Source organism: Nicotiana sylvestris, chromosome 7, assembly GCF_000393655.2.
Source record: "Nicotiana sylvestris chromosome 7, ASM39365v2, whole genome shotgun sequence".
NCBI lineage: Eukaryota > Viridiplantae > Streptophyta > Magnoliopsida > Solanales > Solanaceae > Nicotiana > Nicotiana sylvestris.
The window spans coordinates 173,099,718-173,125,154 of record NC_091063.1 but is presented as its reverse complement, the minus strand read 5'-3'; the positions used below and the strand labels follow the sequence as shown (position 1 = coordinate 173,125,154).

Here is a 25,437-nt window from a genome sequence, read left to right as displayed (position 1 = left end):
TATATATATATATATATATATATATATATTCTTACTTTAGTTGGTAATTTATATCATTAAAATATTTAATATATTGTCAATGTATAAAAAGAAAAAAGAAATAGTTAATGAAGCTTTAGAAGGCGGCCAATGTGAATATTAAGGGGAGCAACTGCCACGCAAGCGCGCGAATCACCTTCTAACGGTGAAATTTTCATTTGAAAATTCCACCGGCAAAACGAAATGTCCCTAATTCACCTGAAACCGCCGTATCACCGCCATTGGCCGCCCGTTCGCCACCACAAACTCACCGTTCCCTACCAATTCACCAAACCAATTAACATCATCTTCAATTTCCCCATTTCCACCTCCGCTTTATCAATCAAATCGTCATCCACACGCGCCGCTGCGAACTCCGGCAAATTCAGCTCTTTAGCTCCTCTTAAACCTTATCTCCTGTCGGAATGGCAACCGATCCTCTGCGGATGGCTCTGTAGTGCAATTTCCGTTTACTCTCTATCCAAAATTGTTCCCAAAGTAGGGACATTTTCGTCTCTCATGAATCCTCCGTTGGATGTTCTGAGGCTGAGAGAGGAGTGTTTGGGTTTAGGCGTTTTCTTTGTCGTTCGACTCATTGGTAATTATCTGCAGCAAGCGTTTCTATGGGAAGCTGCATTGAATTGTGTGTATAAGATGAGGATTTCTGTTTTCCATAAGGTTTTGCAGAGAGATTTAGGGTTTTTTGAGGGAGGGGGTGGGATTGCTGCTGGAGATGTTGCCTACAGGATTACTGCTGAGGCTTCTGATGTTGCTGATACAGTTTATTCTCTCTTGAATGTGAGTTGAGAACGTTTGATGCTTTAGTACTCCTGTGCCATTCGAACTTAGTAGCTTTGGCTCATACCTTGTACACATGAAACTAGTACTTTCAATGCTGAGTGTAAATTTATGTATAAAATTTCATTACCTTGTGCCATTCGAACTTAGTAGCTTTGGCTCATACCTTGTACACATGAAACTAGTACTTTCAATGTTGAGTGTAAATTTATGTATAAAATTTCATTAAAATTGAATAAATAGTATATATGAACTCATAATTTCAAAAATATAATGGGTTCAACGTAAAAAACCTGAAAGATTGAACTCATAGAGCTTAAATCCTGGATCCGCCTCTATCGTGTGTGACTTTGGTAAATAAGTATAAATAATAGATTTCAAACTCGAACCCAAAAAGTTCAAAGTTTGAATCTGCTTCTGTAAGGGTACTCCCAACTAATTATCAAAGCCACGGGAGCATCCGGTTCTATATATTTTATATTGTTGAACTGGGTGAACTGCATTAAGACAATGATACTTTGGTACCCCCAAGTACCAAAGCCCTAAGCCCTGGGAGCATCCGGTTCTTTATATTTTATGCTTTTGAACTTGTGAATCATGTTATCTAAAAATTTAAACGGCTAGAAAGGGACACTTTTACTTATTTGTTGTGCTTGTAACCACCCTCTTACGATTTAACTATCTTGGATCAAGCATGTGAAATATCTGTTTTTTGGGTGGAGTGTCATACATAGGATTTGAACATGTGACCTAAAGCATTGAACCCTTTAGTACTACACTAGACTAGAATCTTCACTTATGTCAAAGGGATTCAGCAGTTTATATATAACTAAAGAAATTTGTTTTTCCTATTTTAGTAGTATAATTTTCCGGAGAAAGAGATTCAACTGAACCCCCTTGCTTGAACCTAGCTTCGGCCCTAGTGGCCATAAGATTTGAACTCAGATATTTATTTTATGTTTGCAAGATGTCCTTTACTTGTGATGTGATTCTTTTTCCTAGACTGAGCACATAGAAATATTTTTGTTGAGAAGTGTTTGTGGACTCAAAACTCATGAGTGATATTAGTACCATATCGAACAATTATTCATGAAAAGTTTGAGCTGTTAGAGAAAGGACACTTGTACTTTTATGTCTTCAATAAACCCCTTCCCTCCTCTTTCTAAATCTTGTGCTTTGTGATTTACAGACGATTGTTCCAAGTAGTCTTCAGTTATCAGCACTGGCAATTCAGATGTTGGTCATCAGCCCTGTTCTATCATTACTTTCTGCATTGGTGACAAAAGATGCATTAGTTCTTGTCTTCTATAATTATGAATTATTTATGAGTGTTGGATGAGTTTATATTGAATTTTGATGGGTGTCATTTAAGGTGATTCCATTGATGGGTTTTATGATTGGTTACTTGGGCGAAAAACTTCGTAACGTATCAAACAAGGCACAACTTGCTGTTGCTTCTCTCTCTTCCTATCTGAATGAGGTAAGTGTTTTTGGTTTTGTTTTCCTTTTCCTTAAGCATATCAATGAATCTATCAACTAGCTTCAATTCAAAACTAGTTGGGTTTGTCCATATGAATTCTCTATATCATTCTGCGTTATTGAGGGCCATCATCTCATTCCAATACGATTATTCGTCAAGTGCAGTAGCCTCTTAGTTTTCGTGTGTATTGGTTTGGTATACCTCTTTGGTTTTCCAAAATGTACATATGCTCGCAGACATTCCAACACATGGAGAAAACTTCTTCCACCTTCTACCCTCTTTTCGAGCTTCTTTTGTTCTATATTACTCTCTTCCTTATATTCAACGAATCAAGCTTTCTATGCCAACTGAAGCCAAATTGCTCTTTGTTACAGATCCTCCCATCAGTTCTTTTTGTGAAGGCAAACAATGCAGAGTCCTGTGAAAGCAAAAGGTTCCAGTCACTTGCTTTTGCTGATCTATCCGCAACTATGGGAAAGAAGAAGTTGAAGGCATTTATTCCTCAGTTGGTACAAGCAATATATTTTGGCGTCCTATTCACATTTTGCGCTGGCACGCTGGTAGTTTCAAAAGGTTCTTTTGATTGCTCTGCCATGGTTTCTTTTGTAACATCCCTAGTTCTGCTGATCTCCCCAATCCAGGTAATGCTTCATTTATTGGAAGGATTATGTTTCTGTATTTTCAATTGTTTGAAATTTTGATTTGCCTCCTATCTTTGGAATAAGATGAATAAGGTTATATTACCTCCATCCAATGTATATAGCACACTTATAATTTTCCTGATTAACTTTGACGAATTTCAAGAATACAAATTCGAACTTTATGTGAATTTTTCCCCTTAAACCAACTTTCAAACGGCGACTTCATATTTTTCTTATAACATTACAACTAATGAAGTAACAAACCAACATAACCTCTTAATTTAGGTGCCTATCAAATAATTGTAGCATAACTTTCTTATGAGGGTGGTGTTCGGGCCAACTGACATGCATCTCGGCTATTTCATCGAGTATTTGCTACCTTCCATCAGCACAGGTACCAGGTACTCTGCCTACCAAGGTTTAGGCAGATGCAAAGAAATTACCTAGTGATTTTGCCTAGCTGGGATTGAACCTGTGGCATATAATTAGATGCAGCATGTTCAAATTTTCAAAAAGCAGTTTCTGTCTGCACTAGTTTGACTTATTTGCTGCTTTTCCGTCACCTTTGCTCTTCTCTTCTGCCAGAGTCTACCTCCAACCATTTGACCTGTTATGTGTAAAGCTTTGGAGCCATAGATTGTGGTTGGCTCTTTGCAGATATGGGACAAATGCTGCTGGATGGGGTACTCCTGCAAAACGCTTTGTGATGTTTATTTACTTAGAAGTTTTATTGGGCATTAATCAACATTTATTTCTCTTTAGGAGACCCTTTTGTTTCAGATCTGATCTCTTTTGTGTTAAGAATTGATTTTAGCATGTTTTCTAATATCAATTGATAAGTTCAAACATCTAACAAAGCTTCAAGAGTTCATAAAATTTGTAGAGATCTAATCTTTAATTTCCTCCAAGTAGACTGAAGTATTAGTACTTGTGGTAGGGTCCAGGCTGAATTTCCTATATGAACTAAGGATAAGGCTAAGTAATCATGAACTCTAACTTGCTCAAAAAGGCTTTGAAGCTGGTAAATCCATGAATTAATTAAGAAGAAATAAGGCACTCCAATAATAAACAGATGTAACCAATGACACAGTTTCAGAGGTTGGAATGCGATAAAGGCTCTAGAGGGGAGCCCAATACAATGAAAGGAATTTGTGTTAGCATGATATTCTTATTTTCCTTCCAAGTCATATATTGGATGTTGTACGATCAAAAGGGGGAGTTTGCAAGGAGATGAGTGAGTAAGTGGCTTAATGTATAGTTGTATATGGATTGTATACGCTGGATGCTTTTTTGTCTGCTTGAGCCGAGGGTCTATTGGAAACAACCTCTCTACCACTTGGGGTAGGGTAAGGTCTACGTACACTCTACCCTCCCCAGACCCCAATTGTGGGATTTTACTGGGTTGTTGTTGTTGTATTTATTATAAGAATAAATAAAGCATGCTAATGATATTTTGCTTCTGTCAAAACTCAAAACTAATGGCAAGTCACTGTATGCTCTCTTTTGTGCCTGCTGGTTTGAGTGTGTTTTCACGTGGGCGACTCTTTCCCTGCATTGCCTAGTGCAGAGAATACCTCTAAAAGATTGAATTGGAATGGATTGCGACAAATTTAGTCAGCTCAAATGATCAATCAATAGATATTCTTACAAAATCACTCCGTGGATCCATAATTGAGTATATCTGCAAGTTAGGAGCATACAGGATGTATTCTTTAACTTGAGGACGAGCGTTGTGAGAAGGCACGGGAGAAAATATGATATATTGATATTGTGTGTTGAATACAATACAAGAGGTCCTTATTTATAGCTATACTATACAAGGACATACTACTCCTATTCCAATGTGGGACAAGACTACATTATGTACATATCTAACACTCCCCCTCAAGCCGGGGCATACACATTATATGTACCGAGCTTGTTACACATGTAACTAATACGAGAACCAGTAAGAGAATTAGTGAAAATATCTGCTAGTTGATCATTCGACTTTACAAACTTTGTAACAATATCTCCTGAAAGTATTTTTTTCTCTGACAAAGTGACAGTCGATATCAATGTGTTTAGTCCTCTCATGGAATACCGAATTTGACGCAATATGAAGAGCAACTTGGTTATCACACACTAGTTCCATCCTGCTGATTTCTCCGAACTTTAACTCCTTGAGCAACTGCTTGAGCCAAACTAACTCACACGTTGCCATAGCCATGGCCCGATATTCCGCTTCGGCGCTAGAGCAACTACATTTTGTTTCTTGCTCTTCCACGAGACCAAATTACCTCCTACTAGAACACAATATCCAGATGTAGATCGTCTATCAGAAGGTGATCCTGCCCAATCAGCATCTGTGTACCCAACAATCTGCTCGTGGCCTCGATCCTCGAATAGTAATCCTTTGCCTGGAGCTGACTTTATATACCGAAGAATACGAACAACTGCATCCCAGTGGCTATCACAGGGAGAATCCATAAACTGACTTACAACACTCACCGGAAAAGAAATGTCAGGTCTAGTCACTATGAGGTAATTCAATTTTCCAACCAACCTCCTATATCTCGTAGGGTCTCTAAGAGGCTCCCCTTGTCCAGGCAGAAGCTTAGCATTCGGATCCATAGGAGAGTCAATAGGTCTGCAACCCATCATTCCAATCTCCTCAAGAATGTCTAAGGCATACTTCCGCTGTGAAATAACAATACCTAGCTAGACTGAGCGACCTCAATACCTAGAAAATTCAGTCTGCCCAGATCCTTAGTTTGGAAGTGCTGAAAGAGATGTTGCTTCAGATTAGTAATACCATCCTGATCGTTGCCAGTAATAACAATATCATCAACATAAACCACTAGATAAATACACAGATTTGGAGCAGAATGCTGATAAAAGATCAGCCTCACTACGAGTCATGCCGAACTCCTGAATAATTGTGCTGAACTTACCAAACCAGGCTCGAGGGGACTATTTCAAACCATATAGTGACCTGCGCAATCTGCATACACAATCACTAAACTCCCCTGAGCAACAAAACCAGGTGGTTGCTCCATATAAACTTCCTCGTCAAGATCACCGTGGATAAAAACATTCTTAATGTCTAACTGATAAAGAGGCGAATGACGTACAACAGCCATGGACAAAAAAAGACGAACATATGCTACTTTAGCCACAGGAGAGAAAGTATCACTATAATCAAGCCCAAAAATCTGAGTATATCCTTTTGCAACAAGACGAGTCTTAAGCCGATCAACCTGGCCATCCGGGCCGACTTTGACTGCATAAACCCAACGATAACCAACAGTAGACTTAGCTGCAGGAAGAGGAACAAGCTCCGAAGTGCCACTCGCATGTAAAGCAGACATCTCGTCAATCATAGCCTGTCGCCATCCAGGATGAGATAGTGCCTCACCTGTAGACTTAAGAATAGAAACAGTGGACAAAGAAGATATAAAAGCATAATGAGGTGACGACAGACGATGATAACTTAGACCAACATAGTGGGGATTAGGATTAAGTGTGGACCGAACACCTTTGCGGAGTGCAATTGGTTGACTAAGAGGAGACAAGTCCGCAGTAGGTGCAGAATCTGTTGCAGGACGTGAATCACCTGGGCCTGATGCTGGATGTGGACGGCGATGATAAGTCAAGAGTGGCGGAGCTGCAGAAGGTTGAACTGGATTATGTGGAGGAATTGGACCTATAGGTGGTGGAACTGGAGCTATAGATGGTGGAACGGGAGCTATAGGTGGTGTAGCTGGGGATGTAGAGGACGATGGATGTGAGATAGTGACTGAATCTCCAAAAGAAGAGACTGGTAGTACCTCAGAAATATCTAAGTGATTCCCTGGACCTGTGAAGTATGATTGGGTTTCAAAGAAGGTAAGATCAGCGGACATAAGGTATCGCTGGAGGTCAGGAGAATAGCATCGATACGCCTTTTGCGTTCTCGAGAAACCAAGAAATACGCACTTAAGAGCACGTGGAGCTAACTTATCTGTTCGTGGAGTAAGGTTATGGACAAAACAAGTGCTTCCAAAGACACGGGGTGGAGGAGAGAACAAAGGTAAGTGGGGAAACATAACAGAGAATGAAACTTGGTTCTGGATAGCTGAAGATGGCATACGATTAATAAGATAGCAAGATGTAAGAACTGCATCCCCCAAAAAACGCAACGGAGCATGAGTAGGGTACGAGTAGTTTCAATAAGATGTCTATTCTTTCTTTCAGCTACCCCATTTTGTTGAGATGTGTACGGACAAGATGTTTGATGAATAATCCCATGAGATTTCATAAACTGCTGAAATGAGAAAGACAAATACTCTCGGGCATTATCACTACGAAATGTGCGAATAGAAACCCCAAATTGATTTTGAATTTCAGCGTGAAAGGTCTAGAATAGAAAACAACTCAGATCGATTTTTTATCAAAAATATTCAGGTGCACCTAGAATAGTCATCAATGAAACTAACAAAGTAGCGGAATCCTAAGGTAGAACTGACTCGACTAGGACCCCAAACATCTTAATGGACTAAAGTAAAAGGTGACTCTGCTCGATTAATAATACGTCGAGGAAAATGAGAGCGAGTATGCTTACCGAGCTGACGAGACTCACACTCTAGAGCTGACAAGTGAGATAAATCAGGTACCATTTTTTGAAGTTTTGACAAACTAGGATGTCCCAATCGTTTATGTAATAAATCTGGTGAATCAGTAACAGGACAAGTTGTTGAAGGAAGACAAGATGTGAGTCCATGTGATTTAGCAAGGATAAGGTAATAAAGTCTATTTGATTCACGTCCGGTACCAATGATCCGCCCTGTACTGCGTTCCTGTATAAAAACATGGTCATCAAGAAATAAAACGGCACATTTAAGTGATTTGGCTAGGCGACTAACAGCTATGAGATTAAAAGGACTATTAGGGACATAAAGAACTGAATCTAAAGGTAAGGAAGGAATTGGGCTTGCTTGACCTATTGCAGTTGCCATGGTTTGAGACCCATTGGCCATTGTGACTCTGGGAAGAGATTGAGAATACGCAATAGTAGTGAAAAGAGATTTGTTACCAGAAATATGATCCGATGCACCTGAATCAATGACCCAAGACTCAGAGGATGAAGATTGAGAGACACAAGTCACGCTATTACCTGTTTGAACAACGGAAGCTATCTCAGAAGATGTCTGCTTACCTGCTTTGTACTGAAGAAACTCAAAATAATCCACTAAAGAAACCATCCGACTATTTGAAGTATCGGTTCCCATGTCGCTACAATTAATAGTAGTAGGGTTAACTTGAAATAGTGAAAATTAGAAACTCCTTTGCGAAAACTGAAGAAATCGCCGAGAAAACACTGTTTACAGCAGGAAAACAGAACACTGTTCTGCGCCGGAAAACACTGTTCACGCCAGAAATACTGTAGCTCTCGGAATATTACTGTAGCAGCCGGAAAAAGTCAAAGTGGTCAGAATGAAATAAAAATAGTAGGGGTAGGGATCGGAATTACCAGACGACCCAACTGTTCTGAAGAAACGTTTTCAAAAATGGCCGGAAGTCCACTTCTGAAGTCACTGTTCACGCCGGAAAAATATAAAAGTGGTCGGTATTTGGTGTAACCTGGATGGGTAGGCTCGGAATTGCAAGGGGAACAATCTGTCCTGAAGAATCGTCGCCAAAAAATGGCCGTAAGGTGGCCCACGCGACGTCAGAACTTTGCCGAAAAATTTTCTTCCGACCGCTACACTACCGCCGGAGACTTTCACTGGGGTTTGGTCGCCGGACAGTGACTACTCTTGTGGTAGTGTTGGATTTTGCACAACATTAACCGAGACAAAGTAGACGCAAAACAACTTTGAAAAGTTGCCGGAAAAAAAGGGTTCCGGTGACTGATTTCACTCCCCAGAATCGCTGGAATTTATGCACAACGATAAATCTCTCACGATAGCTCTGATACCATGTGAGAAGGCACGAGAAAAAATATGATATATTGATATTGTGTGTTCAATACAATACAAGAGGTCCTTATTTATAGCTATACTATACAAGGACATACTACTCCTATTCCAATGTGGGACAAGACTACCTTATGTACATATTTAACAAACGTTAAGAATGTCAATATTAGAAAGTGGGTGCAAATCTTGGAGACTAAAGTTCGAATCCCAGAAGAGACAAAAAAGCTCTTTGTGATTTCTTCCAATCCAATTAAGCCTTGGTGGGCTTAATTACTCGGTTCCTGTACTGTTAGGAGGTAGAAGGTACCTAGAAGAATAGTCGATGCTCGTACAAGCTTGCCGGACTCTATCTTTATCACAAAAAAAGAATGTCACTGTTAGGAAATTGAAAAAATGCAAGATACCTTGTAAATGTGGAAATGTTGAGAATTCATGTGATTATGTATTAGGTGTTGGAATCACATATTTACCCCTTTTAGATTACTTGGAGTCACTATTTCAACCCAACATGATTGAGGGATTGAAAAGCAATTCTTTCTCAATATCTCTTCTTTTTCACATTCTTTACAAGGCTACATTATGAAAAATGACGATATACTAGCCACATTTTCCTTTTTCCTAGTAAAATGCTGTGCGCTTGAAGAGTTAGAATGTTTGTATCAGAAGGAGAAACTTAAGGAGCTCGAGATGAGATCAAGTCAGAAAGTAGCTAAAAGATAAAGGAAACAAGGACCAAGTAATTACAAATGTCCGATGTTCTTATAGAATAAATATACAGAGATTTACTTGAGAGTCTAGGAATGTGTACAATAGCTTCATTCGTCTTTGGGCGTTAGGATAAGAATAGAGCAGCACAACCTTCAAGTAACATCAACCACGAGATAATGTTACCTTATAAATTGCAGATATAAGTACCAAATTATCCAGGTACCCGAAAACGAAGTAGAACAGAGTTACTCAGGAGGCTGTTTTCACATCAGAAGGCATCTATAGGTAGCTTTGAATAATACTGTCACTCAAAACTTTCCTTAAGCGAAGAAGCTTCTTTCGAGCCTGAGACTTCATAATTTGATTAACTTCTCTCACCATTTAAATTGGAAGTGACTTTACTTTTATGTTTCTCTTTCCTCTTTGACTGCCTGTTGTTGTTTCTACTTCTTGTTCGGCTAGACTTCTCCCACACTGCTGCATTTTCTTATTATTGCTCAGCAAGTGGAGCAGTCTTAGCTATCAATCTGAATCTGAGAGTTGTGCAGGATGTGGGGAAAGCATACAATGAATTAAAACAAGGAGAGCCAGCAATTCAGCGCTTATTTAGTTTGACAAGCTTTGAACAACAGGTAAATATATAACTTGTTGATTTCTAAGGAAATGTTTGTACTCGTGATTCTTTTTCTTTAGATATGATGGTCCAATGCTTGTTATGACTTTGGTCATGTAGGATGGAGATCAGCAGAATTAGAATTAGGCTCCTGCATCAGTTACTGTTCAGAATAACTTGTCCTTCCACCCTTGGACCTGAAACCAAAATATAGACACTGTCAGATTTAAGAGTTGAATACTTACAACTGCTACCATCAACGTGGTTATTGCAAGATAGATAATTATCATCTTATACTCATATTATGCATTAATTTCTGAAAAAAGGATTGCTCTCCAATGGCCACCAATTTCAGTTCTATCTATTTTTCATATATATTCTTAGAATTTAGAAAGCTCCGTCCTATTAGGTGGTCTGTTTACGCTTTGATTCTTTCACCTTCTACATTGTATCAATTGGAATCTTTTTTTTTCCTTGGAAATTGGAAGCAGTTTTTGAATATTATTCAAAACAAAATTGGATTGCCCAGTATTCCACCAATTAGTAACCTAAGATTGATTGATCTTGGCTAACATAAATTTCTACTTTCCTTTAATATAGGTTGCTTCTATGTTAAACATCATTGCAATTAGTATTGGTATTGTAACTTTCAATTAGAAATTTAGAATCAGGCTATTAAGGTGTGCCTGAATATCTACTATGCATAAATGTATAGGAAACTGTGAACCCAAATGCTGTTGACTTAGATTGTGTTGCTGGAGAAGTAAAATACTATAATGTCTCTTTTCGATATGGGGATAATGGACCTCTTGTATTGAAAAACTTGAACTTGCATATTAAATCTGGAGAAATCGTTGCCCTGTGTGGACCATCAGGAGGAGGAAAAACGACTCTAGTAAAACTCCTGCTTCGCCTATATGATCCTTTACAAGGTTAGCAGTTTTTGTTATTACAATTGGTCGTCAATGATGAATACAGGAGTTATCTTTTGTTGTCGCATGACAAAGTTTAGTTACTCACTGACAGGTTCCATTCTGATTGATGGTTTGGATATTAGAGGCATACGATTGGAGAGTTTGAGGAGACATGTTGGTCTGGTCTCTCAAGATACAGTGAGTCCAAGCCTCTTTCCCTCTTCGCAGCCATGATATGATGAATTCTTTTGCCTTAATTATTTCCACATATTGCTAATCCTTTATTTATGGTTAGTTGCTGTAGTGTTGAAGACGTGTGATGCTTATGCATTTCACTGTCGAGAAGCAGATGGTGTAGCCGTGTTAAGTTTTTTCCATTTTCTTTTGTTGATGTGCAATTATATTTGGTGGAGTTGGGGGTTGGGAGAGGAGATTCATTGGCAGTTACTAGTTTAAGAAACCTACTTCTTAGCATGATCCTCCTGTTTGATTCCTTGATTTGAGCCTTTCACCTTAAAAGTTTCATGTTCTCTAAAATAAAAAGCTGCCATATTTGTGAATAACTAGCTACAGGGTTTTTCACCAGAATCACCTGGCAGTACTGGGGTAAAGCAGTTGATTGCTATCCTCGACGTGGAGGGCAATAATTGGAGACTCGAATATATTAGTAGAGCCGATAGAGGTTCGATGATCAGATTGTTGCTAAAAATGAGGTTTTTACACTCCAAGGATCTAGTCAAAGGAGAGGCTTTTAGACGAGTCATCTGAAGATTCTCCAAAGAAACAATTTTCCATGGCTTTGACCTAAATTTTAATTATTTACTGCATAGTTTTCAAGTGAGGAGACTGTTTCCTCTAGTTAGCTATAGTCTCTGATTTTGCTCTAACATTTATTTCAAAATTTGATTATTTGGTCTAACATTTGTTCCCCGAGTCATTAAGAAAAGTTGTCGCATTGATTTTAGAGAACTTTCTTAGCAAAGGAAGCACAATGTTAGAAGAGTGCTTCTCGATTGATGTGCAGTCCAAGTTCTCTCTCTCTTCCCCCGGGCCCCGGTTCTCGATTGGGAATGAACCCCGTAAAAATAATATTCACGGTATTAGTGATAAACGCGGATCACTAAGTTATGGTTAAATCAGCAAGAATAAAAATGCAGCAAAAATGACACCAAGTTTTTACGTGGAAACCCTTCCGAATAAGGGAAAAACCACGGCAAGAAGAGCAACTGATATCACTATAGCGAGAATTTTACACTGTGTAGTAACGAGTACGAATACTCCTAAGACCACTACACCCTCAAAAGAAAAACTATTCTTTTGCTTTTTCACCTCGCTACAATATCTCTTACTCTATTTTTCTTCACAGACTATTTTCTTATAGTCTATGGCATACCTTGCTCTCTCTCTTTTCTCTCTTTGTTGGTATGATGAAATGAGAGTTGAAGCTCTCCTTTTATAGCCAAAACTTCACTCTCTAAAGCCTACAATATTTGACAATTTTGCACACACTTTTCACAATTTCAACAAGGTTGGCTACCAAACCAAACCAATTCAACAAGGTTGGCTACCAAACCAATACCAATTCAACAAGGTTGGCTACCAAACCCTTTGAATGATATGGACACCATCAATCTCCCCTCCAGTCTCATTCATCTAGAGGAGGTAGCACTGTCTTCTAGTTTGAGTGCATGCCGACAAGTTCTTTGCATAACTCGAACTTGTCTCTTGGTACCACCTTGGTCAACATATCTTCAGGATTTTCACTTGTGTGAATCTTTTTGAATTGAAGTGATTCGTTCTCCACTTGCTCACGAATCCAATGATATCTGACGTCGATGTGTTTTGTTCTCGCGTGGTACATGGAGTTTTTGCTCAGGTCTATTGCACTCTGACTGTCGCAATAGACAACATACTCCATCTGTCGCAATCCAAGTTCTTGAAGAAATCTCTTGAGCCATATCATCTCTTTGCCAGCTTCAGTAGCTGCAATATACTCCGCTTCAGTTGTAGATAGTGCGACACACTGCTGCAACTTTGTCTGCCATGATATAGCTTCCATTGAAAAAGTAAACAAATATCTAGTAGTGGATTTTTTGTTATCAAGGTCACCTGCCATATTAGAATCTGTATATCCCTTCAAAATTGGATTTGATCCTCCAAAACATAAGTGTTCATGTGAGCTTCCTCTTAGATACCTAAGTATCCACTTTACAGCTTCCCAATGCTCTTTTCCTGGATTTTCGAGAAATCTACTAACAACACCGACTGCATGAGCAATATCTAGTCGAGTGCATACCATTGCATACATCAAACTTCCGACAGCAGAGGAATAAGGAATCTTGGCCATTCTCTCTTTTTCCTCCGTTGTTGTAGGACACATCTTCTTACTCAACTTTAGATGACCAAGAAGGGGTGTGCGAACCAACTTAGCACTTTTCATATTGAAGCGCTCCAGTACACGTTCTACGTACTTCTCCTGTGACAAGTAAAGCTTTCTTTCGTTTCTCGAACGAGTAATTCTCATGCCCAAAATCTGCTTAGCATGACCCAAGTCTTTCATTGCAAAAGACTTATTCAACTGTTTCTTCAACTCGTCAATCTTGGAAGCATTCCTGCCCACAATCAACATATCATCCACATATAGCAAGAGGATGATAAAGTCATCATGAGAAAATCTTTGTTCCATATAAATCTCCTCTTCTAAGTCACCGTGAAGAAAAGCAGTCTTCACATTCATCTGCTCAATCTCCAAATCAAGACTGGCAGTCAAACCAAGAACTGTCCGAATGGAGGACATTTTCACGACAGGGGAAAATATTTCGTCAAAGTCAATACCTTTCCTCTGACCAAATCCCTTGACAACCAATCTAGCTTTGTATCTGGCTTCAAACTATATTCTTCAGCTTTAACTTTGAACACCCACTTGTTCTTCAAAACGGCAATTTCACCAGCTCACAGGTATGATTCTCATGCAGAGATTTGATCTCATCCACCCAATGAGTATGTATTACTCACTGATGAGGGAGAACCTGAATGTTATGAGCCGGTGAAATTGCCGCTTTGAAGAACAAGTGGGAGTTCAAAGTTAAAGCTGAAGAACATAGTTTGAAGCCCACATATAAAGCTAGATTGGTTGTCAAGGGATTTGGTCAAAGAAAAGGTATTGACTTTGACGAAATATTTTCTCCTGTCGTGAAAATGTCCTCCATTCGGACAGTTCTTGGTTTGACTGCCAGTCTTGATTTGGAGATTGAGCAGATGGATGTGAAGACCGCTTTTCTTCATGGTGACTTAGAAGAGGAAATTTATATGGAACAACCTGAAAGCTTTAAGGCAAAAGGTAAAGAAAATCTTGTATGCAAACTTAAGAAGAGTCTATATGGATTAAAGCAAGCTCCCAGACAGTGGTACAAGAAGTTTGAGTCTGTTATGGGGGAGCAAGGCTACAAGAAGACTTCTTCAGATCACTATGTGTTTGTACAAAGATTTTCTGATGATGACTTTATCATCCTCTTGCTATATGTTGATTGTGGGCAGGAATGCTTCCAAGATTGACGAGTTGAAGAAACAATTGAATAAGTCTTTTGCAATGAAAGACTTGGGTCATGCTAAGCAGATTTTGGGCAGGAGAATTACTCGTTCGAGAAATGAAAGGAAGATTTACTTGTCACAGGAGAAGTACATAGAACGTGTACTGGAACGCTTCAATATGAAAAGTGCTAAGTTGGTTCGCGCACCCCTTCCTGCTCATCTAAAGTTGAGCAAGAAGATGTGTCCTACAACAACGAAGGAAAAAGAGAGAATGGCCAAGATTCCTTATTCCTCTACCGTCGGAAGTTTGATGTATGCAATGGTATGCACTCGACCAGATATTGCTCATGCAGTCGGTGTTGTTAGCAGATTTCTCGAAAATCCAGGAAAAGAGCATTGGGAAGCTGTAAAGTGGATACTCAGGTATCTAAGAGGAAGCTCACATGAATCCTTATGTTTTGGAGGATCAAATCCAATTTTGAAGGGCTATACGGATTCTGATATGGCAGGTGACCTTGATAACAGAAAATCCACTACTGAATATTTGTTTACTTTTTTAGGGGGAGCTATATCATGACAGTCGAAGTTGCAGAAGTGTGTCGCACTATCTACAACTGAAGCGGAGTATATTGCGGCTACTGAAGCAGGCAAAGAGATGATATGGTTCAAGAGATTTCTTCAAGAACTTGGATTGCGACAGATGGAGTATGTTGTCTATTGCGACAGTCAGAGTGCAATAGACCTAAGCAAAAACTCCATGTACCATGCGAGAACAAAACACATCGACGTCAGATATCATTGGATTCGTGAGCAAATGGAGAACGAATCACTTCAGGTCAAAAAGATTCACACAAGTGAAAATCCTGCTGATATGTTGACCAAGGTGGTACCAAGAGACAAGTTCGAGCTATGCAAAGAACTTGTCGGCATGCACTCAGACTAGAAGACAGTGCTACCTCCTCTAGATGAATGAAACTGGAGGGGGAGATTGATATGGTGTCCATCTCATTCAAATGATTTGGTAGCCAACTTGGTTTGGTAGCCAACCTTGTGAAAAGGGTGTGCAAATTGTCAAATATTGTAGGTTTTAGAGAGTGAGGTTTTGGCTATAAAAGGAGAGCTTTAACTCTCATTTCTACACACCAACAAAGAGAGAGAGCAAGATATTCCATAGACTATAAGAAAATAGTTTGTGAAGAAAAATAGAGTGTGAGAGAACCCTCAGGGGTTGGCCCGGTGGCAATTGACTTGGGGTTTGCTCCCTTTCAAGGTCTCAAGTTCGAAACCCACTGGGTGCAAACAATTTCTGAGGGCCATCGGATTGGGTAAAACCTGAATTAACCGTGGTGCACTTGCGGAAAACTCCTTGCCAAGGGCCTGTACACCCCCGGGATTAGTCGGGGCTCGTAGAGACTTGGACACCCGGTGCAAATAAAAAAAAAATAGAGTGAGAGATATTGTAGTGAGGTGAAAAAACAAAAGAGTGTTTTTCTTTTGAGGGTGTAGTGGTCTTAGGAGTATTTGTACTCGTTACTACACAGTGTAAAATTCCTCGCTATAGTGACATCAGTTGCTCTTCTTAGCCGTGGTTTTTCCCATATTCAGAAGGGGTTTCACGTAAAATCTTGGTGTCATTATTGCTGTATTTCTATTCTTGCTAATTTAACCATAACTTAGTGTTCCGCGTTTATCACTAATACCGTGAATATTATTTTTCGGGATTTATTCCCAACAGCCTTCTGTGTGCTTCAGTCTGATTCGAGGAGCAGCTACTTATTAGCCAACTAGAACATAGCTCGAGAAGCCGTCTTACAAAGTGCTTTCAGGTTCTCTACAGACAGAAAAATTGCAGTAAATATATTCCAATTAAAATGTTTTGCCCAGTTTATCCATTCTCTGTGAAATTTTCTTAAAAATTGCAGTGTGGCTCGTTCATGCATTTTTTTAGTAAGAAGAAATTGCAATTACTAAAATTCATATTTCCTAGATGATGCTAATTATCATGTTCTGCTTTTGTCTTTGTAAAAATATTTGCTACATGCTTATTTTATTAGCTACGGAGCATCAGTTTTTCTGGGATAATGCTTGTCCTTCTGATTGTTCTTGTTACCTTTTCGGTCCATCTCAACTTATTTTACTTCCGTATTTGGCGAAGCTCCTCATCTCGAAGAAGTCGAAATGATACTCCCTGAATTTCTGTCATTTTTGTGCTCATATAATATTAAAGATAAAAGCTTCCTAAAATAAGCTGAACTACTATTTATATGCCAGTTTAAAATACCTGGTCTGAAAGAGGGGTGATATTTCTTTATCCAGAAGTTGGTTGAAACATTTTTAGTGATTAAAATTTAAAAGTAGACATTAGACTCAACACGGAACTAAGATGCTCTATTGGAAACTGTAAACCTTTGGTTTTTTAAGTTTTAGCGAAGAAATCGCATCTTGTTGAACCAACTGCTCGCTTTTCACACTTTTCGGGCTTATACTCTTCAAGTCCATGCTAGTCAGGTCAACTAAGAGGGATTTCACGGCTAAATTGTTTTCTACTGAAAATGTTGGTTTATGTTTAGTCAACAATGGCATGCCAATTGGAAGAGTTGGTGGAAAGAGTTGGTGTGGATGCTAGGAGGAAGCTTCCTCCTTTGATGTCACCCATGACATCAAGAGGAGGTAGTTTGATGTCAGCAATGACATCAAGAGGAGGTCTTTACCTCTATAAATAGATGCACTCCTTCACTTGTAGAAATCATCCCAAAATAATACAATACATTGTAGTGAGTAGAGAGTTAAGAGAGAAATTCTCTTAAGTGTAATTGGGAAATCTCCCCTTCCTTTGTTAATATTAAAAGGACAATTGTTCTCTGGTGGACGTAGGATTATTTTGATCCGAACCACGTTAAATCTTGTGTTCTTTCTTTTACGTTTCCGCTAACAATTGGTATCAGAGCGACAGGATCCTTTAACGATCCAAGGAGGAAGAACAAGCAAATATGAGTTCCATGAAGTTTGAAATTGATAGATTCAATGGACGCAACAACTTCAATATCTGGAAGATCCAGATGATGGCGTTACTGCGGAGGGAAGGTTCAATCCATGCTATTGACAGAAAGTATCCTACGGATATATCAGCTCCCGACAAGGAGAAGATTGAAGGGGATGCATTGAGTGCAATCCAACTATCCCTTGCACCTAACGTGCTTTGTGAAGTGAGTACAGGTACCGAAGAGACGGCCAAACAGTTGTGGGAAAAGCTAGAAGGGCTATACCAAGACCGATCAGTGACAACAAGAATGTTGTTACAACGGCGTCTTCACACATTTAAGATGGGGCCAGGTACTTCGTTACAAGATCATTTAGATGCGTTTAATAAACTTGTCATGGACTTACAGATTGCAGGAATTAAAAGGGAGGAGGAGACGCTTGCATGTGCTTTGCTATTTTCATTGACTTCAGGATATCGTGATATTGAGAATTCAATGATGTATAGCAAGGAGCCTATCAAGCTTGAGCAAGTGCGGCAGGCACTTAACTCTAGTGATGTGCGGAGGCACATTGAAGGAGATAGAGATGACCAGGCAAGTGGCCTCTTTGTAAGAGGCCGGACTAGCCAACAGGGAAAGACCAAATCAAAGCACAGATCAAAGTCTCGTGTGAACAAGAAGAATACAGAGTGTTGGGGTTGTGGCAAGAAGGGGCACTTTGAACGAGATTGCCCAATGTCAAAGTCCAAGGAAAAGGCGAGTGCATCTACAGTTGAACAGGTACATAATTTTGATAATGATTATGTACTAACAACATCGTGTAATAATAATAGTAGTTATGAAAACAAATGGGTGTTAGACTCTGCTTGTACTCTGCATATGACGTTCCGAAAAGACTGGTTTAGCAGCTACGAGAAAAGTGGAGGAACCGTAGTAATGGGCAATAATGCAACTTGTGCAATAGTTGGCATTGGCTCAGTTCGGGTTCGCTGCCATGATGGAATCGTGAGGACTATTACACAAGTCCGTCATGTTCCTGATCTGAAGAAGAATTTGATCTCCTTGGGTACTCTGGATGAACAAGGCTACAGGTACATGAGCGAAGCAGGAACTATGAAGGTGACTAAAGGTTCTTTAGTCATGCTGAAAGGCAAGCTGGAGAATGGCCTTTACACATTGGCCGGAAGCACCATTGTTGGCTCTGCAAATGCATCTACAGTGCAGTTATCTAATGATGACAAGGCAAGACTATGGCACATGAGACTGGGTCATATGAGCGCACGTGGACTGGAGATGTTGAGCAATCGTAAACTTTTGGAAGGTGAGAAGATCAGCACGCTTGACTTCTGTGAGCACTGCGTTCTAGGGAAGCAGAAGAAGGTCAGCTTCAGCACTGGCAAACACAAGACAAGAGGAGTGCTAGACTACATCCATTCAGATTTATGGGGTCCTTCTAAACTTCCATCGAAGGGCGGAAAGAGGTATCTTCTCATTTTTATTGATGATTTCTCACGAAAGGTTTGGGTGTATTTTTTGAAGGCAAAAAGTGATGCTTTTGAAGCATTTAAAGAGTGGAAGATTTTGATTGAAAATCAAATGGAGCGGAAAATCAAGTATCTTCGCACAGACAATGGCTTGGAGTTTTGCAATGAAGAGTATAATGAATTCTGCAAGGTTCATGGGATCTCAAGACATAGGACTGTCAGGCATACCCCACAGCAGAATGGAGTTGCCGAGAGAATGAACAGAACTCTTCTTGAAAAGGCTCGTTGTATGCTCCTACAAGCCAAAATGTCCAAAGTATTTTGGGCTGAAGCAGTTCACACTGCTGCTCATATTGTCAATCGATCTCCAGCATCGGCAATTGACTTTAAGACTCCGAATGAGGTATGGTCAGGTGAACCCTCTAACTATTCATACTTACGAGTATTTGGGTGTCCAGCTTATTATCACGTTAATGAAGGAAAGCTTGAACCAAGGGCTAAGAAGGCCATATTCGTAGGGTATGTGGATGGAGTAAAAGGGTACAAACTTTGGTGTTTGTCTTTACTCAAATTTATAGTTAGTAGAGATGTCACCTTCGATGAATCCTCTATACTTGATTCCCGTAAAGTTTCCGTGGAGTTTTCAGGAAACAAGAACAACGAGCAGGTGGAGCTTCCGGTGGAGCTTGCCAAGGAAAAGGATCAAGAGACTCAGGTTAAAGATGAGTCAGAAGATGTAGGCGTTGAAGAACTTGCTGTCAATGAACCATACACAATTGCGAAGGGGAGGGAGAAGAGGCAAACACGAGAACCGGAACGCCTTATAAATCAAGCAAACTTGATTGCATATGCGTTCGTAGCTGCACAAGAAGAGATTAAAGATCTGGAGCCCTCCTCGTATATTGAAGCAACTTCTTGCAAGGATGCCGCACAATGGCGGTTAGCCATGACTGAAGAGATGGAGTCTCTTCACAAGAATCAGACATGGGTCTTAGTGAAAAGACAAAAGGGGAAGAGGACAGTTGGATGCAAGTGGGTCTACCGAAAGAAAGAGGGAATTTCTGAAGTGGAAGATGTTAGGTTCAAGGCGAGATTGGTTGCAAAAGGTTTCAGCCAAAAGGAGGGAATTGACTACAATGAGATTTTCTCTCCGGTCGTGAAGCATAGCTCAATTCGCGTGCTACTAGCATTGGTTGCACAATTTGACTTGGAGCTTCAACAGCTTGATGTCAAAACTGCTTTCTTACACGGTGATCTAGAAGAGACAATCTATATGGATCAACCTGAAGGTTTCCTAGCTGAGGGAAAAGAAGATCACGTATGCCAACTAAAGAAGTCTTTGTATGGTTTGAAGCAATCCCCTAGACAGTGGTACAAGAGGTTTGATGCATTCATGACTACACATGAATTCTCAAGGAGTGCATTTGATAGTTGTGTGTATCACAAGAAGATGTCTGGTAACTCAATGATTTATTTACTGTTGTATGTTGATGATATGCTTATTGCTGCTAACAACATTACAGAGATAAATGCTTTGAAGAAACTATTGAGTAAGGAATTTGACATGAAGGATTTAGGAGCTGCAAAGAAAATCCTTGGTATGGAGATTTCAAGAGAAGACGATGTTGTACATCTTTCTCAGAAGAGGTATATTGAAAGGGTTCTCGAGAGATTCAATATGCAAACGTGCAAGCCTGTAAGTACACCATTAGCTCCTCATTTTAAACTTTCAGAGTCACAAATGCCTCAGTCCGAGGATGAGGTGGAGCATATGTCAAAGATTCCTTATGCCAGTGCAGTTGGTAGTATTATGTATGCTATGGTATGCACACGTCCAGATATTGCTCAATCTGTAAGTGTGGTAAGTAGATACATGTCCAACCCAGGAAAGAGGCATTGGGAAGCTGTCAAGTGGATATTGAGATATTTCAAAGGAGCTTCTGGTGTTGGTCTTACCTTTCGAAAAAGTGGTACAGGTATTTCAATTCTCGGTTATGTGGATTCTGACTATGCAGGAGATCTTGACAGAAGAAGGTCCACAACTGGATACATCTTTACCCTCGTTGGCAGTGCCGTCAGTTGGAAGTCGACTTTGCAGTCGATTGTCGCTTTGTCTACGACAGAAGCAGAATACATGGCAGCAGCGGAGGCGGTAAAGGAAGCTATCTGGTTGAAAAGTTTAGTAGCGGAATTGAGTTTAGTTCAGCTGGAATCAACTCTTAGATGTGATAGTCAGAGTGCTATTCATCTAATGAAAAATCAGAGATTTCATGAGCGCACTAAACACATTGATGTCAGATTTCATTTTATTCGAGATGTTATTGATGAGGGAACTATCAAGGTCGTGAAGGTTATCACAGATGATAATGCTGCAGACATGTTGACCAAGATAGTCCCGCTCGCTAAGTTTGCACACTGCAAGGACTTGGCGGGGGTGTGCATCAACTGATGCAACTCCGAAGAGAACAGTTGCTAGGTGGAGGTGGCATGTTCAACAATGGTTTGATTCTTCTTGTTTCTTACAACGGGGTTGCCCAGTAAGCTTAGAAGTTTTGGCCAGAGTTGTTCACACGCTCGAAACGCAAACCAAGGTGGAGATTGAAAATGTTGGTTTATGTTTAGTCAACAATGGCATGCCAATTGGAAGAGTTGGTGGAAAGAGTTGGTGTGGATGCTAGGAGGAAGCTTCCTCCTTTGATGTCACCCATGACATCAAGAGGAGGTAGTTTGATGTCAGCAATGACATCAAGAGGAGGTCTTTACCTCTATAAATAGATGCACTCCTTCACTTGTAGAAATCATCCCAAAATAATACAATACATTGTAGTGAGTAGAGAGTTAAGAGAGAAATTCTCTTAAGTGTAATTGGGAAATCTCCCCTTCCTTTGTTAATATTAAAAGGACAATTGTTCTCTGGTGGACGTAGGATTATTTTGATCCGAACCACGTTAAATCTTGTGTTCTTTCTTTTACGTTTCCGCTAACATCTACTTTGTTTTAAAAAAATTCAGACATTATTTTCTGGAACTGTTGCCGAGAACATTGGATATCGGGATAGAATGACTGGTATTGATATGGAGAGAGTGAAGCTTGCTGCAAGAACTGCAAGTGCAGATGAATTTGTTGAATCGTTTCCTCTTAGCTATGAGACAAATGTTGGACCTAGGGGCTCAATTTTTAGTGGAGGGCAGAAGCAAAGGTATGAAACCTTCCCCAGCAATACACTTTGATTTTCTGAATTTCTTTATCTATCTTGGTCATGCACAATCAATCAGTAGTATGCCTTAGATTTTTAGAAAAAGTTTCCCCCTCTTGAGAACTTAGTCACTTACTAATCAAATGAAGGGAGTAACAGAATCACACAGCAAGAAAGTTTTCTGTCAATCCAAAAATGTTAGAAAAAGAATTAGATCTAATATCGGAAAGTTCATGATTCTTAGGTTGGCTTTAGGTCTTCCTCTACAGCTGTGTTTTCTCAACAAATTAATGTTTTGCCAAATTCATTTTGGATCACCTTTTCAGGCACTAGAGCTTCTTTTTTTTCTTCAATTTTTGGTGGTCGGTGTTAGTGGATCTCGGGTGTGTTTGAAGTCAGCCTCTCGTTAGATCGGTACTGAAGGATTGTCTGGGATAGCCGTTAGGGAAGGCAACATGATATCTGATGCTCCTTGTTCCCAAAAGACTTATTGCTTGCAAATATAGGGGCTGTAAAAGCTGACCTTTTGGTTCTAGGGAAGTTCCTCTCATTCCTTTTTATTGTTTTCGTCCCAGAATAGCTATTGCTCGGGCACTTTATCAGAATCCATCTATTCTGATTTTGGATGAAGCTACTTCAGCATTAGACAGCAAATCAGAGTTGTTGGTGAGACAAGCTCTGCAGCGCCTTATGCAAAATCGTACTGTAAGTAAAAGAAGCTTCTATAGTTTTGTATACAGTTCAGTACCATGGCTTCTCCACCTCCCCTCTGTCCCTCGTCGTTATTTTACAAGACAAGTTAGAACTCAGGTCCTCTCTATTACCTTATCAAAAAAAAGTACTCAGGTCTTCTCTATTAACCGTGATAAAGCATATCGACTGGAAATAAATACAAAAAAGAAAAGGCCTGTTTTGATAAAGGCAGGGTTCCTCCCACAGTAGATGAGTGATGAGACATAGGTTAACAGTGTCCACAAGGTATAGAACCTTGCAATACATCTGGAAGGGGGGGAGTAAATGGCTTTTAATTCCTCTTTTCTGTGGTGGAGAAACCAAGCTTCCAACTCAACACCATAAGGCTATGATTTGAGTGACCCAAGACTTTTGTAGACCTCTTTGGAAGTCCTTACCAAGTCCATGTGGGTCAACTGTGTAACTCAACAAATGTTAACTTGTTCTGTCGGGTGTATGTAAAGCAAATTAAACCGATTAACTGACACCGAGAAGGGAATCACTAAGAGGTTGGAAGGTAGACAGAGGAGCATTGGGTCTGCTCAATCAATCTTCTGAGCAGAGATGTTTGCGAAGGTTTGAAATTCTCTCTTTTCCTTTGCCCACTTGCCCCTCGTAATCATGAAGGCTGGCAAGGTTTGTAATTCCAGATTAGAAGCAAATCATGATGTCTGGAGATAGACTAACTGAACAAACATCTCTCCTATCATTTGTGTTTTCCTCAGTATGTCTTCACATCTTCCATGTTGAGATGCGATAAAAAAACAACATAAACTTGTTTGCACCCAAACTTTGGTGAAGACCTCTTCTTTTCCGTTCTCTTCCTTTTTGGTAATAGGCATCCACAAAGGATATTGTTGAACTGGTATAAGCGCAGAGTGGAAAACACTTCCAATTATTATATGTTATGTTATGCTTTTCAAATCAGGACCTATCATTTCAGAAATTTAAGTAGTGCTATTATCCCAAGAGGGGTGGGTAAAAGTCGCACATACTTAGGATTTGAACTTCCAACTTAGAGGAATGATGTGGAGCCCTTCCAAGAGCCTAAACTGGTATGACGCTGATGTTCTTAAATCTGTCTCGGCTGGATGTTTGCTTTACAATAAAAATTTCCTGCTTTGCGTGGTACTATGCGATCCAGGTGACACAGCTACTTATTGACACAGTCTGAAATTTTATTATTATTGTTTTATGTACCGGAGAGTAAGATTTGGGTGGATACCTCTTAATGAAGAGCTTTCTGGACCTTGTCCTCTTTGCTTTTACTTTCTTTGTTGTATAAATTTTTACATCTGAATGGAAGAACTGAATTTGTGGCTATTTTTCAATCCGACAAGCATCATATGTAGGCAAAGAATCATGTCATTCTTGTCGATCAAACATCCTTCACGAATGCTGTTGAAAATGTGCATGGAATGCGACAAATTTGCTGTTGAAAACGTGCATTGGATGTGACAAATTTGCTGTTGAAAACGTGCATGGGATGCGACAAATTTGACTTTGTTGGCAATATAATTGTCTTATGATTTTGATTTGAGGTTTGCTAATTGATGACACATTTTATTGCCAAGAAAAATGGCCGATAAGTTTCGCATATGCACGTCTATCCTTTAGGGCAATTCTAAATGTTGTCTAAATCTTTACATGCAGGTACTAGTGATTGCTCACCGCTTGGAAACAGTTCTAATGGCTGAACGAGTTTTCCTTTTAGAGGATGGGTACTTGGGGGAGGTTCCTCGCTCCGCTCTTTTGGACGGTCAACATGGCTCACTGGGATCTATGACTTTAACGATATGATGTTTGTATGAAGCTGAAGGTCTGCCTCTTGGAAACGATCATGCATTTTCGCATCAGCCCCCTTTTCTGGGCTACATCCATGAACGCCATAAACCACAAAGAATTAGCCAGGGGCAATATATTTGGTAGTCTGTAAGTAGCTGTTTATGGCACAGGAGCTCAATGATGTTCAACTTGATTAGTTTTTTCTAGTTTTTCTGTTTTACATGCCAAAAGTGTAAATTGCTTGAAGTGGATACGATTTAAGATCCGTGCTTCTACACAAATTAGTTGTTTCTAGTTTTTCTATTCTACATGCCAAAAGTGTAAATTGCTTGTACAAGTACTCTCTATATTTTTATGACGTTAGAAAAAGTATATAAACCAAAAGTGTAAATTGCTTGTAAATGATTTGTTTGCTACTGCCGCGCTTTCAAGTATCAAAGCTTTCTAGTAAAATCATCCAAGATTCTTATTCAATTAGCTTTTCTATTTGTGTGCTAATATAGCTGTCGACTTTGATATAACATAACATTGTTTCCTTTCTCACATATTTTGTAAATGGCTTACCGAACAGTTACTGACGCTATTCTGTAGTTCTAAATGTAGCTTTTAAATTGTAA

The 25,437-nt window shown here is 39.6% G+C and overlaps 1 protein-coding gene across 3 annotated transcripts; it reads left to right on the top strand.

The window, feature by feature from the left end:
* The first annotated feature begins 97 nt into the window (after positions 1-97).
* LOC104219558 (ABC transporter B family member 29, chloroplastic) lies at positions 98-25,271 on the top strand. Of its 3 annotated transcripts, XM_070151076.1 has the most exons (10): positions 101-816; positions 2,006-2,092; positions 2,189-2,296; positions 2,671-2,937; positions 10,133-10,216; positions 10,913-11,129; positions 11,224-11,309; positions 22,119-22,306; positions 22,879-23,008; positions 24,689-25,271. In XM_070151076.1, exons 1-10 carry the CDS (start codon positions 223-225, stop codon positions 24,833-24,835), a joined length of 1,908 nt encoding a protein of 635 aa, XP_070007177.1. In that variant the 5' UTR covers positions 101-222; the 3' UTR covers positions 24,836-25,271. The 3 variants fall into 3 exon arrangements, with proteins under 3 accessions (XP_070007178.1, XP_070007179.1, XP_070007177.1); XM_070151077.1 differs by lacking the exon at positions 22,879-23,008 and having other exon boundaries at positions 98-816; positions 24,689-24,778; XM_070151078.1 differs by lacking the exons at positions 22,879-23,008; positions 24,689-25,271 and adding an exon at positions 22,630-22,872 and having other exon boundaries at positions 98-816.
* Positions 25,272-25,437: the final 166 nt, after the last annotated feature.